The sequence below is a fragment of the Tursiops truncatus genome, chromosome 9 (assembly GCF_011762595.2).
Source record: "Tursiops truncatus isolate mTurTru1 chromosome 9, mTurTru1.mat.Y, whole genome shotgun sequence".
NCBI lineage: Eukaryota > Metazoa > Chordata > Mammalia > Artiodactyla > Delphinidae > Tursiops > Tursiops truncatus.
Window position 1 is genome coordinate 19,619,729 of NC_047042.1, and position 15,250 is coordinate 19,634,978.

Here is a 15,250-nt window from a genome sequence, read left to right on the forward strand (position 1 = left end):
ACTATTTCCATTCCCATGTTACGGAAGTTTTCAACTATAATCTCTTCAATATTTTCTCAGACACTTTCTTTTTCTCTTCTTCTTCTGGGACCCCTATAATTTGAATATGTTGTGCATTTAGTGTTGTCCCAGAGGTCTCTGAGGCTGTCCTCAATTCCTTTCATTCTTTTTTCTTTATTCTGCTCTGTGGTAGTTATTTCCACTATTTTATCTTCCAGGTCACTTATCCGTTCTTCTGCCTCAGTTATTCTGCTACTGTGATTTCATTTTTAATTTCATTTATTGTGTTGTTCATCATTGTTTGTTTGCTCTTTAGTTTTTCTAGGTCCTTGTTAAATGTTTCTTGTATTTTCTCCATTCTGTTTCCAAGATTTTTGATCATCTTTACTATCATTACTCTGAATTCTTTTTCAGGTAGACTGCCTATTTCCTCTTCATTTATTTGGTCTGGTGGGTTTTTACCTTGCTCCTGCATCTGCTACATGTTTCTCTGTCTTCTTATTTTGTTTAACTTACTGTGTTTGGGGTCTCCTTTTCACAGGCTGCAGGTTCATAGTTCCCATTGTTCTTGGTGTCTGTCCCCAGTGGGTGAGGCTGCTTCAGTGTCTTGTGTATGCTTCCTGGTGGGGGGGACTGGTGTCTGTGTTCTGGTGGGTGGGGCTGGATCTTGTCTTTCTCGTGGGTAGGGCCGCCTCATGCTAGGCAGCTCTGCCATCTCCCAACTGCTAGGAAGATCTCCCCCACCTTTAACAGTCATCAAATCACTGCCGTCTCCACCACTGACCCCCAGCCCATGCCCGACCACTCTCAAGACGTCTCCCATTTGATTCTTTCTGGCCACCTTTATTGCTGCCAATTAAACATTCTTTCAGTAAAGGTTTATGAAGCCCCATCTATAGGAGTCACCAACAGTAAAATGGTAAGTAAGGAGAATAATCCAACAGAGGCAACTATGCATAAATAGGCACTTTTATTAAAACGTGATAAGAGCTTTAATAAAAGGTGATGGATTTGTCAGAATGGCCATCATCAAAAAGTCTACAAATAATAAATGCTGGAGAGGATGTGGAGAAAAGGGAACCCTCCTACATTGTCGGTCGGAATATAAATTGGTGCAGCCACTATGGAGAACAGTATGGAGTTTCCTTAAAGAACTAGAAACAGAGCTACCATGTGATCCAGCAATCCTACTCCTGGGCATATATCTGGAAAAGACAAAAACTCTAATTCAAAAAGATACGTGCACCCTAATGTTCATAGCAGCACTGTTAAAATAGCCAAGGCATGGAAGCAACCTAAATGCTCATCGACACATGAATAGATGAAGAAGATGTGAGATATATATATATATATATATATATATATATATATATATATATATATATACACACACACACACACACAATGGGATATTACTCAGCCATAAAGAAGAATGAAATAATGCCGTTTGCAGCAACATGCATGGACCAGAAGATTATCATACTAAGTGAAATATGTCAGAAAGAGAAAGACAAATATCATATGGTATCACTTATATGTGGAATCTTAAAAAATGATACAAATGAACTTATTTACAAAACAGAAATAAACTCACAGACATAGAAAACAAATTTATGGTTATAAAAGGGAAAGGAAGCGGGGAGAGATAAATTAGGAATTTGGGAGTAACAGATACACACTACTATATATAAAATAGATTTTTAAAAGTACCTACTGGGGCTTCCCTGGTGGCGCAGTGGTTGAGAGTCCACCTGCTGATGCAGGGGACACGGGTTCGTGCCCCGGTCCAGGAAGACCCCACATGCCGTGCAGCGGCTGGGCCTGTGAGCCATGGCCGCTGGGCCTGCGCGTCCTGAGCCTGTGCTCCGCAATGGGAGAGGCCACAACAGTGAGAGGCCCGCATACCACAAAAAAAAAAAAAAGTACCTACTGTATAGCACAGGAAACTGTAGTCAATATCTTATAATAAACTATAATGGGAAAGAATATGAAAAAGAACATATAAGATGTTACAGAAAAGCCCAAACAAATTTTTTTGCCAACCCAATATATATATATATATATATATATATATATATATAACTGAATATATATATATAAACTGAATCACTTTGCTATACACGTGAAACATTGTATATCAACTATACTTCAATTTTTAAAAATTTTAAAGGTAATGGAGCATATATAAAATATTAGGGGAACAAGGAAATCTTATTACTTGCCCACTATCTATGCACACTGAAGATATAAAACAATTTTCCTTGAAGGAATACAGAGATATTTCCTGCCCTTCAGCAACATATAATCTAAAGCACAGAATAAGTATGTAAGTGTTGACTTGTTATTATAATCCAAGTAATGATGTGCTATGGGAAATACGATATTCCACTATGTTATTCATAAGATGTTGCTGCATGTACCAGGCATAGCTATTAATAAACTTAGTCATTAAAAATTAACTGATGAGCAGAGCACTGAGTTACACAACCACAGCGGGGGCGTCTTCATATTACTTACTCTGAGAATACCAGCTCACTGCACCTTAGAGCACCTACTAAGGGCTAGGTGCTGTACACTGAGTGTATAATGTTAAACAAAAAGAGATTAACCCTCCTCCCTTACAACTTTTCTGAGGAAGAGACAGACATTTAAGAAATACATATGCAGGGCTTCCCTGGTGGCGTAGTGGTTGAGAGTCCGCCTGCCGATGCAGGGGACACGGGTTCGTGCCCCTGTCTGGGAAGATCCCACATGCCGCGGAGCGGCTGGGCCCGTGAGCCATGGCTGCTGAGCCTGCGCGTCCAGAGCCTGTGCTCCGCAACGGGAGAAGCCACAACAGTGAGAGGCCCGCGTACCCCAAAAAAAAAAAAAAAAAAAAAAAAAATACATATGCAAATAAATATATGACGAAAGTTGTGATAAATACTGTGAAAGGAAAAGAACCATCTGCTATGGAAGAAATGTAGTTTTTAAAGGGATCTGAAAGAATATTTCTCTATGAAGACCTGACATTCCCTCTGAGACCTGAAGGACACACAGAGGTTAACCGGGCAGAAAGGAATAACATGTCAGCAGAAGGCAGGAAAGAGTTGGAGGAGCTTCAGGAACTGAGAGGAGGAGCCGGGCTCCAGAAGGGAGGCTGAGGGACCAGAGGAGAGGGCTCAGCTCCGGCAGAGCCTTGTGGGCCAAGGAGGAGCTTGGGATTGAAGTTAAATGCAATAGCAAGTGACAGGAGGGTATTAGGTAGACGTTTCTCTGCTGAGACGAACAGATGGAAGCTGGCGAGCAAGACAGGTTATGGAGAAATGAGTGCATAGCTGCTCAGCAAACAGATATCAAACTGAATGATTTATTTTCAGAGTGAAGATTTGAGTTCTGTTGTTTCTTTTCTATTTTCTAAACTTAATATAAATGTGTTCAGTTGGATAATTTTACATCTTGCTGTTATTTGGTCTTTGGTCCTGCCTAAAACAGGTATCTTTTAGTCAAGTGGTTAGCATATCTCTTAATGAGAAAAGTACATGAATCCATAAAATGAGTTGCTTTGGCTAATTATTTCCTCCAAGGTCTTTGAATGTTCAGGCTCACTTGAGCCTCAGGCATTGTTTGGATTTTACTGCCATCTAGTGTCCCTAAACACATAAGTTTATTTGTCCTTATGAACAAGACTCCCCCAAGCTGTGCAAATGAGCAAATATATATTCTCCAGAATGGGAGAATCTCTGTTTGGGTTTTATTTACATTGCATTTAAATCAATATAAAATAAGTCTGGGAGTAACAGAGCTTACTATCCTTACTATCCTTACTAACAGAGTCTTACTATCCTCTCTCTTCTCTGTCCAATTATCTTATCTAGGGTTTCACTGATCCTTCTGATATACACCCCCAGTCTTCCTAAGGCTCTCATTGTGAGAATTCCTCATAAATGCTGACCAGTTTGCCTCCTGTACAAAAGTGTCTGGCCTTAGGGAGCGCTTAGGAGTTGAAATCCTCTCCCCGACTCAAATGCAGAGGGGTTATGGCTCCTCAAGGACAAATATCTTTTCCTAAAATGCAAATACAACTTGGCAGCAGCCCTGTTGTCCCTCCACAGTGATTTCCACACAAAATTCAGGGCTCACTGGTCCCATGAGGCTACTGATTTTAGCATTAGTTTTAGTATCTGTTCTAGTCTGTTTTTACAAGGCTCAGAAAGCCCATTGGCCTAAAATATTGAGTTGGCCAAAACTTTCCTTCAGCTTTTAAGTAAAAACAAAAGATACATTTTTTTATTTTCACCAAGAATTTTATTGAACAACATATTCACCGCTTTGTTCCACTACCTTCTGCCACACTGATATGACAGCTGTCCCAATACAATCTAACAAAATTGTTTCAAATGAAGTTAAAGACAGCTAAGCGGTACTAGAGCCATCTTACAGAAAAAAACAAATGACCTTTTCGGCCAACACAGTATATTCTCAAGCTATTGCAGTTCAGTTTGGTTTGGTTCTCTTAATCAAAGTTTGGCAAAGAATTGGCCGTAATGAATACATTTTTCAGAACACAGGTGAGGATGTACGTGCATTTGGGTAACACTCCTCCATGCACTTGTTCAAACATACCAGAACACTTTCTCTTGTCCACCACATCCTTCATTATAATTCTCTTTTTCTTCAAAGGTCCCAAGCCACTCGTTTCCGTTGGCATCAACCAGCTCCTTTTGACAAGCAGCAGACGTGGGCAATAGATAATGTCTATATCGGGGATGGCTGCACAGATATGTGCAGTGGCCACGGAAGGTGCATCCAAGGAAACTGTGTGTAAGTAGGTTTTTTTCCTTCCTTTTACAGAAAGTTCCTGACTCACATTCTGGCCAGGAAATTTTTCTGAAACTGATTTTTTAATCACTTCCAAGCTGCTTTAGGTTATATTGATACATTTTTCCTGAAATCTGACCTTGAGCTAACTATGGAGTTTATGGCTATCTTTGTTCTTGCTTGGGGAGTAGGAACTGAACAATATCTTGTAGGGAGAAGGCTGACTTATAATTGACTTGTTTTATTTTCTTCTATGTTTCTGTGATATACCTGAGCCTTGAAAAAGACATTAGAAGAAGTTCAGGAGTTTAATATGTTCTGACTGAAAATAATACATCTTAAGTATTTTTCTCACTTAGGTCTGAATGTATGTAGTGATATGCCTTACTTGTGGTTTGAATGGTATTCCTGTGGTATTTGCATAAGGAAGTATATAAATGCCTGATCAATTTGCCAGGTGTATTTGATGGACAGACCTACAATTTTACTCAGAGAGCCTTAGTATCTTTGGAAGGATCTAAATAGAGAGAGAGAGAGAGAGAATGTGTGTGTGTGTGTGTTGTGTACTACAACAGGGCTCTGTGCTTTATTTTCAAAGACTGCTGTTCGATGGGATACTATGAATGAAAATGCTGATAGAGAATTCAGTTCCTTCTCCACTAATCCCTGTACACCTGGGGAGTCTTTCCTTTGATTAATGATTCTAGCCCATATCCAGCATGACCTCTGAGATCCCGGAGCCACCCAGTCCTATATTCATATTTCCTCTAACATTGAACAGGGAGTTCACTTCTGTGGTCAGAGATGGCAGATGCTATCCAAAGTACCCTCTGCTATTTGGAACGTGGCCTCTTGAATTCCTGATTGGCTCAAAGCCTCTATGAAAAAGACCAGTTTCATGAATTATTAGGACCAACCAGTTTACTTTGGTAGCTGCAGTTCCTTATCAGCCATCCAGAGCTGTGTCATGCAGGGACAGGGCTTTAGTAAATTCTTTCAAATTGCTTCTCTCTCCACCTGTAAGCCCAAGTCACTACTTTAGGAAAGCCTAGAGGCAGTTAATTCACAGCTTATTTCTAACCTAAAGCACTGTTAAGGAGAGCAGATGAATTCCAGCAAGCTCTGTGAAGATAACTAACCTTTCATCATCTTGGACTAGGAAAAGGAGTTGGCTTCGCTAATTTGAGAGAACACTTGCAGGGGCTTTGTTTGATGTTGACTTTTCTTTTCTCTTTTTCCACTCCCAGCTGTGACGAGCAGTGGGGTGGCCTGTACTGTGATGAGCCCCAGACCTCCCTTCCAACCCAACTCAAAGACAACTTCAATCGGGCCCCATCCAACCAGAACTGGCTGACTGTGAATGGAGGGAAATTAAGTACTGTGTGTGGAGCTGTGGCTTCGGGAATGGCTCTGCATTTCAGTGGGGTTAGTGTTTGGCTACTGTTTATTCATTTCTGCATCCTCTGAGTTCCCCCCAAAAAGTCGAGTCTCTTTTGAAGTTTAATTGGCAAATCAAGATGCACAGTTAGACACTCTAAATGCACAACCCTGATGTGAACTCACAACTTTCTACAAATCAGAAAATGCTAATTATTTTCAACACTTTCGTATCACAAATCAGCTGCGACAATTTAATTATTCAGGGTAGTGTCAGCACAGGCACATTTAAGTACACATTTAAAAAGGACTTAAACGAATTTCCAGCCTGGGATAGAGAGCTTGCACAATGTGTGAGGGTCTTCCACCTGAATGATGCTCTAATTGAAAATTCCTGAGCTTGCAACAGATTTGGGATTTAGGGAGCCAAAAATCTGGAAAATGAGCTTCAGTTTCCTGAATTTATTAACAATAATTAATCCCTTATGTAAATTATCCAAGAAAGAGTAATTGTTAGTAATTACTAAACACGTGTATTTATAGCAGATTATTTTGTGAATGATAGCAGCAATGTTAGCAAATTGCTTTGAGAAACTTTATAGCCATTATGCATTGCTGCCAAAGATGACTTGTTTAAAAGTAGAATTTCTCCAATACTATAATTAAATACCCTTTACAGGCCATTTAATTTTTAAAAATTACAAATTCACTATCAGTTCTTTACTGCCCTACCACGTCCTACCTTAGAGTTTACGTTTGTGCCAATGAAATATACTAGTATTTTAGCCCAAGAGTAGCAAGAGGACATATATTATGTTGGATTTTTATAATCATCAACAGTGATTAAGAATGCAGTGTTTCATAAAGAATGCTCAACATCATTAATCATTAGAGAAATGCAAATCAAAACTACAATGAGATATCATCTCACACCGGTCAGAATGGCCATCATCAAAACATCTAGAAACAATAAATGCTGGAGAGGGTGTAGAGAAAAGGGAACCCTCCTGCACTGTTGGTGGGAATGTAAATTGATACAGCCACTATGGAGAACAGTATGGAGGTTCCTTAAAAAACTAAAAATAGAGCTACCATATGACCCAGCAATCCCACTACTGGGCATATACCCTGAGAAAACCATAATTCAAAAAAGAGTCATGTACCACAATGTTCACTGCAGCTCTATTTACAATAGCCAGGACATGGAAGCAACCTAAGTGTCCATCGACAGATGAATGGATTAAGAAGATGTGGCACATATATACAATGGAATATTACTCAGCCATAAAAAGAAGTGAAATTGAGTTATTTGTAGTGAGGTGGATGGACCTAGAATCTGTCATACAGAGTGAAGTAAGTCAGAAAGAGAAAAACAAATACCGTATGCTAACACATATATATGGAATCTAAGACAAAAAAAAAAGGTCATGAAGAACGTAGGGGCAAGACAGGAATAAAGACACAGACCTACTAGAGAATGGACTTGAGGATACAGGGAGGGGGAAGGGTAAGCTGGGATGAAGTGAGAGAGTGGCAGGGACATATATACACTACCAAATGTGAAATAGATAGCTAGTGGGAAGCAGCCACATACCACAGGGAGATCAGCTCGGTGCTTAGTGACCACCTAGAGGGGTGGGATAGGGAGGGAGGGAGGGAGGGAGATGCAAGAGGGAAGAGATATGGGAACATATGTATATGTATAACTGATTCACTTTGTTATAAAGCAGAAACTAACACACCATTATAAAGCATTTATACTCCAATAAAGATGTTAAAAAAAAAAAGAATGCAGTGTTCACAGTACTCCTCCTAGCTTAGATGGAACTCTGAGAGGCCTAGTTTTCTTCATAGGTTCAACTAAGAAATGACTATGTTAATGAATTAATATAGAAAACATTAAAATCAACTATAAAAGTTTAAAAAGCTTACAACTAATATTGCTAATTATAATTAAGTTGTATTACATTTTTGGACATCATTTTTAAATTGCATATTAAAATAGTCATCTCAGTATACTATTTTGTTAATAGCTGATACCTTTTTAAAAATCTAAAAGATACCTATAAATAGCTAGAAATAATTAAATAAAAATATAGAATAGTTATTTTAATTTCAGCTCTCGTATTGCTTAGAAGAAAATAGAAGAGAATCTCTTTAGAATACATTGCCCTTTGTAAGTAAATTCTAATACTGAAATTTCAAAGTTCAGCATATATTTGCTGTGTACCTACTGTATGCTAAAGGCCATACTAGGAGTTAGTATAATAGGAGAGATAAGAAAATCATTATTGCAATACTGTGTGACTTGTATTGCAAAAGAAAGGATGGAAGCCAGAGAATACCTAGAACCTGTAATGACGATTCCTTATCACCGTGTTGTTGCATTCTGCTTCTTTTCCTTAGGGTTGCAGTCGGCTGTTGGTCACAGTGGATCTAAACCTCACTAATTCTGAGTTTATCCAATTTTACTTCATGTATGGATGCCTGATCACACCAAACAACCGTAACCAAGGTGTTCTCTTGGAATATTCTGTCAATGGAGGCATTACCTGGAACCTGCTAATGGAAATCTTCTATGACCAGTACAGTAAACCTGGGTTTGTATTCTATTTTATCTCTTATAACTAGTATGTTGAGCGAAGATGCTTAGTAAGGCCTGCCAGCAATCCATCACAGGGACCACAGGGGACCTGGACCACACTCACCAGTAGAGGATGCCTCTGAGACCAACACGAAGACAAGGTTTCTGAGCTAGATAAACAGCTGGTTTGGGGTTTTTATTTCAAAAAAAACTAGTTTGTGAATCCGTAAATAAGATAAAATACACAATCACAATGCCAGTAATGAATAGATCCACTGTAAAAACTCATATAAATTAATGAATATATGATAATTAATTTCAAGAGCATTTTGGGAAAGTGGAAACAGAAAAGTAATTTATTTGTTTGTTTATATAGTGTTCACTCCATTTTAGAGAATTGGGGGCTAGAAAATAAACACAAAATGTAAATATCCTTAAGAAGCCTAGAGTCTATTTTTAAATTCCTTATTGAAAAACCCTGAAGAAACACAATGCATGGGTCATTTTTAAGAATATACTCTTTAAGGGCAAAAAACAGTTGTGGCTGATTAGAAAAGTCCAAAGGTTGTTAAAAAGGAAAAGAGCATATTTATTAAAGTAGGAGGAGAATAGGGAAGGAGAAGGTGATATAGGAGAGAAAGAGAGAAGGAGAGAAGGTTGGAGGAGAGCAGAGCAGAGGGGAGGGGAGGAGAAAGGAGGGGAGGGGAGGAGTGATTGCAGCCCAGTCAAGAAACAGAATAAATAAAAGGAGAAACATAGATAATCTCAGTGCATGGCAAACCAGGTACAAGCTAAAAATTATGTAAAATTAAAACAATCAAGGATCTTTTAAATGATAATTTAAATTCAACCTATCAGTCAAGAATATGTTCAACTGTGAATTACAGAAAACCTAAAATAACTTAAAAGGTGTTTTTTCCGCTCGTATGTAAGTTAGATCCAGAAGGAAGTAACCCAGAGCTGCTACAGCGGCTCCACCAGGACCAGAGACCCAGGTTCCTTCTAACTGGTACTTCTGCCACACTCAACCCTTTGGTCTGAGAGGACCCACATTCCAGCCTGCAGGCAGGAGGATGGGGCAAGAGCAGTGTGCTGTCTCTCTTTAAGGACACTTCCTAACAGTTGTCCACACTTCCTTTCTCATTCTAATAGCCAGAACTTAGTCACAGAGACACACCCAGATGCAAGGCAGTCTGGACGTGGTGTCTTTATTCTGAGTGATTATTCGCCTCGCTAAAAAGATAGGCTCCTAATATGAAGGGAGAATGGGGAATGCGGCAGTTGAGGAAATGCCAGCAGTCTCTGCCATAAGCAAAAGTTTTAAATACTGCACTTGCATTAAAGTTGGACACCAATAAAGGATTCCAGATAGAAACTAAGTGGTACACAGTGTAATAGTGCAAAAAAATGTGCTCACCTATTAGTAGGAGATAGTAGGCAAGGCAAGTAAACTGTTTATGGAGAAAGTTATAATGACTCTCACATATGAGTTCCTGAACACTTTAACAGCATAGTATACAGGGAGAAGGAAGTTATGTTTCTGTAGGGTAAAAGCATAACTGTCTAACCCACTTTAGTTCTCTGAAGGAGAAACAAATTCACCAAGGCAGGAACAGTGGTCATAATTTATTTACACTTTTCAGCAGCCTTGGATAAATTTCCACTCCAAAGGATTTTAAAATGTGGTCAAGGATTTATCAGGATAGAGAAATGAAGATAAAAGATTGTTGCTCTGGATAAAGAAGTGTGATTGTGTGTTCCTCCAGGAACGGATAGATTTCTGATGTTATTTAATACTTTTTTAAAATGTTAATTAAACATGCCAATTCAAAGGAGAAAAATTATAGAAAGATCTTACAAGGTGAGCATACAAAAAAAGAGGGAAGGGAGGGGCACAGGTGAGCTTCAAAACTGAGATGCATGAGGAAATTAACTTTGGAAAAGATTATTTACCTAAAGACTCATGGTCTCCAAACTGCCAGTTACTACACAGCTGAGGGTCTGGGATTCACAGTCTACACTTCCCTTCCCTAAGACCAAGATCCACTGAGTTATCATGGCCCAAAGGGTGCACAAAATGATGGACATAATCAAAAAAAGTATTTAAGGGACTTCGCTGGTGGTCCAGTGGCTAAGACTCTGCACTCCCAATGCAGGGGGCCCAGGTTTGATCCCTGGTCAGGGAACTAGATCCCACATGCCACAACTAAGAGTCCACATGCCACAACTGAAGATCCTGCATGCCGTGACTATGACCCAGAGCAGCCAAATGAATAAAATAAATAAATAAATATTTTTTTAAAAGTATTTAAAATCCAAGTACTGGAAATCCAACTAATAACATCCTAGCCTTGAATGGATTTTGATTGCCCCTCATCTGGAATACTTCCTACTCTTCTGGTCATTATACTTCAAGGAAGACATCAAAGAGAGAAGAAGAAGGGAACATAAAATCAACAAGGAGATAGTATGTAGGCAAAACTAAAATAACAAAACCTCTTCCATGTGAAAGACGAAAACCCAGGGGTCATATTGAAGCCCTCTGCTTAAGGGGTCTTCCCAGGATGAACTGCAGTGCTAACACTCAGAGGCAGCCCTGGAATGTAAAGGGAGGTAGATTAGCATGGATAAAAAGATGAGACTTTATGAGAGAGTAAACCTCAGGGAATTATTTTCCCCAACAGACTTTATGAGTTGCGAATATCATTTCGAAGGGGTTTGATATCTTCCTGAGGTTTAAATGCATCATTGTGATTAAGGGGTATTTCCGACCTTATTTGTAGCTGATTAAGATTCATGTTGGAGGGTGGAGCCATGTGTTTCCATGTCTGTCTTTGGTGATTGAGTCAGGGGCAGCCTGCTGGGCTTGTTAGCCCATGGTTCTCACTCAGCGTTTCTAAGTATAATGTTTTCAATAAAGCATAAAGTCGATGTCAAACCAGGCAACTGATGAAGTAATTACATATATCCTGGTACTCTCAGGCTGAGAACCCAAATGTCCTGCCACAATCTAGTGTCCAAATTCCAAGCAAATTTCTGGTACACATGGGAGTGGAATAAAATCAAGGTGGCAGGGGAAGGAAACAGATGAAACCAACCCCTGAGTGGCAGAAAAAAAGTCAGTATCGGTTTATGTCTACCAAAGTGAATATACCCTATGCCTACGGATCTGGAGGGTCTCTAGACAAGCAGAAAACTGTAGGGTCCCTCTCAGTTCTGCCCAGGGACAGTTAGAGCAAGGGGGTAGTTCCAGGATGCTTGAATTTGTTCACATTCTGTTTCCCCAATTTAGTGATTTGTGAGACTTTGTAAAATTAAGACAATTTATCGTGGTTTTTAAAAACAATTTTAGCTAACGTCCTCTCCTCATCCTCCATGTGACATGTAATATCTTATCTCTGGTTGCACATCCCTTCCTTGCATGAGATATTTGACAAGACTTCCCCCCCCCCACCCCAACCATCATTTTCTTCAGATTCGTGAATATCCTTCTCCCCTCTGACGCTAAAGAGATTGCTACTCGTTTCCGCTGGTGGCAGCCAAGACACGACGGCCTGGACCAGAACGACTGGGCCATTGACAACGTCCTCATCTCAGGGTCTGCGGACCAGAGGACCGTCATGCTGGACACCTTCAGCAGCGCCCCAGTGCCCCAGCACGAGCGTTCACCCTCGGACGCTGGCCCTGTGGGAAGAATTGCTTTCGACATGTTTATGGAGGACAAAACTGCAGGTAAATTTTTCACTGATGCTAAATGAGAATCCATTTGGGTCTTTTCCAAAAAGTGGAATGTGGAACCTTTTACAGATTCTCAAGTGATACAGAAACAGTGAAAAGGGTGTCACCCTTTTGCTTCTCTCAACCTTCCTGGTTTACATTGTAACTAAATCTTTTCTTTCGGTCAAGCCAGCAAGTTTGTTTTAATAGCATTCAATAATTTTATTAATAGGGTAATTTTCTTTTTAAAAATTTTCATTTCTACGTTTCTTGTTTTTTATTTTGGTTAGAAAGCCAACATTTTTTGGACATTTTTTTTTTCTCCAAGGACAAGTGTTTTGTTTTGCTGCACATCAGACGCGTTTGTGATGGTATTTCATGTTTTCAGAAGTGTCCAAGGTCATGCTTGTTATTCTTCATTCCTGATAGGAGTATCACAGTGCCCCAGTGAACTGTCAAGGATCTCTCCATGCTGTTCTTATTTTTAACGACTTCTTTTCATTTCGTGACACTATTCTGGTCACCTTTTCTTAAGTGGTGTCGTATATTAAGGATATGGCTTTGTCATGCCACACACTTGGTTATACTACATAAAACATGGTATCCTCAGGTGAAGTAGTGATGTTTAATTACACATATCGTATCAACACTGCAAGTGCTATCGAACAGATATACTGTACCCCTATAGATTCATCAGACAGTGGGACTGTGCCATATCCAACTCTGCAGTAGCCTCTTGCATAGAAAGGACAATCTGGTTGTATTTTACAATAATAAGACTGATAAGAACCTTCTGGAGGAATGAAATCTATGCTGAAGACAGTTGAAATGTGAGGAATTTTAATAACTTAAAATACTTAATTATTAGTTTTTATTTTAAAAGCAACACATGTTCAAAGTATGAAATTAAGAAAATACAGAAAATCATGAAGATGAAAATGAAAATCACCCAGAGGATAACCATCATCAATATTTTGATATTTTTCTTAGAGTCTTTTTTTCTATGCCTCTGTATAATCGTATTTTTTTTGCTGTACGTGGGCCTCTCACTGTTGTGGCCTCTCCCGTTGCGGAGCACAGGCTCCAGACGTGCAGGCTCAGCGGCTCCGCAGCATGTGGGATCCTCCTGGACCGGGGCACGAACCCGTGTCCCCTGCATCGGCAGGCAGACTCTCAACCACTGCGCCACCAGGGAAGCCCTATAATCGTATTTTTAACAAAATTATAATCTTAAATTATACATATTTGTAGCCTGCTTTTTTCATTTAGAATTAAACCCTTACCATTTCCTCTTGTCCTTAAGTACCTTTGAAAATATAATTTTAATAGGTGTATAATATTCCATTATAATTTTTATCATTTAAACATTGAATATTTAGATTAATTATTCTTATTAATTTATTTATTAGTATTTCACATGGCACAGTGGTATAACTGCAGATATTTAATAAAAATCACCCTTTTAAATAGAAAAAGCTTAAAATGTTCTTCACCACTTCCAAGTAGTCTTACTCTTTCAAGAAGGTTATTGAGAAGACTTACATAGATCTGATTCAGAACTTTGCTAAAGTACTCATTTATTTTTCCCTATGTAATGGTTTACATAAGTGAGTTTATGATCAGAGAATAATTTTAGTACAACTTCTGTACGAATAAAAGCAAATACGTATTTTTCAAGTACCTAAAATAGTGATATTTACTTTAGACTAATTCTTGATGTACAATTAAGCTCCTGCTTGTCTTACAAAGATGGTGCTCCTAGAAAGTGTAATATCTACTTATATAAGTAGTTTATTGTATTGTGGAAGAAATTAGTGTTAGCTGATTAATGTAAGCCCTTTTTCATCAGGATTGCAGAGTTCTAGCATAAAATAAAATATGTACCCCAGAATAAACTCAGGGTATTCTTATTGGAATTCAAATTTCTGTGCCTTTTGATTCTTGAATCCTGTATCTGTGCTATAGGACTAAATGTAGCTCCAAATCCCATGGAATGAAAACTTAACAGATAATGGCATTGTGGTAGCCATTTGAGTCCTGGAGATAAACTGCTTGTTCTACAGATATATGTTATGCTCAGACAAAATCAAAAAGACACAACACTAGTGAAGGCTCAATTCCAATTAAATTGTTTGGTCTCTTCTCTGACTCTTCTGAGACCAGCCAACTCTGTGATTTGCACAGTAACCCAAGCCTCCAGTTGCACCCATTCATCTTCACTGTGAATGCTGGAGCTAACCAGGAAACTGCAGAGAAACGTTGGACCTATGAAATCAAAGTGTATCATGAATTAGATGAGATTTACAGATATGTTTCATTTCTAACCTTTCTGGGGTAAAATCATTATGTTCAAACACCTCTTCTGGGCTTCCTTGGTGGTGCAGTGGTTGGGAATCTGCCTGCCAATGCAGGGGACACGGGTTCGTGCCCTGGTCCGGGAGGACCCCACGTGCCGCGGAGCAACTAAGCCCGTGTACCACAGCTGCTGAGCCCGCGTGCCTAGAGCCTGTGCTCTGCGGCAGAGGAAGCCACTGCAATGAGAGGCCCGTGCACCGCAACGGAGAGTAGCCCCCGCTCGCCGCAACTAGAGAAAGCCCGCGCCCAGCAGCGAAGACCCAACACAGCCAAAAATAAATTAATTAAATAAATAAATTTATTAAAAAAACAAACAAACCACCTCTTCCGAAAGGGAAAGGGAATTGTGACAGACACGAATGTGTGCTCACGCACACACGTGTGTGTGTGTGTGTGTGTGTGTGTGTGTGTGTTTGA

At 39.4% G+C, this 15,250-nt stretch overlaps 1 protein-coding gene across 1 annotated transcript in view; it reads left to right on the forward strand.

Annotated features, from left to right (window-relative positions):
• RELN (reelin) overlaps positions 1-15,250 on the forward strand; it is a 516,016-nt gene that overhangs the window by 471,192 nt on the left and 29,574 nt on the right. Inside the window, exons 47-50 of the mRNA XM_033862920.2 lie at positions 4,663-4,803; positions 6,048-6,225; positions 8,584-8,777; positions 12,237-12,493. Of these exons, the coding sequence (XP_033718811.1) occupies positions 4,663-4,803; positions 6,048-6,225; positions 8,584-8,777; positions 12,237-12,493 (770 nt within the window). The remainder of the gene's footprint in view (positions 1-4,662; positions 4,804-6,047; positions 6,226-8,583; positions 8,778-12,236; positions 12,494-15,250) is intronic.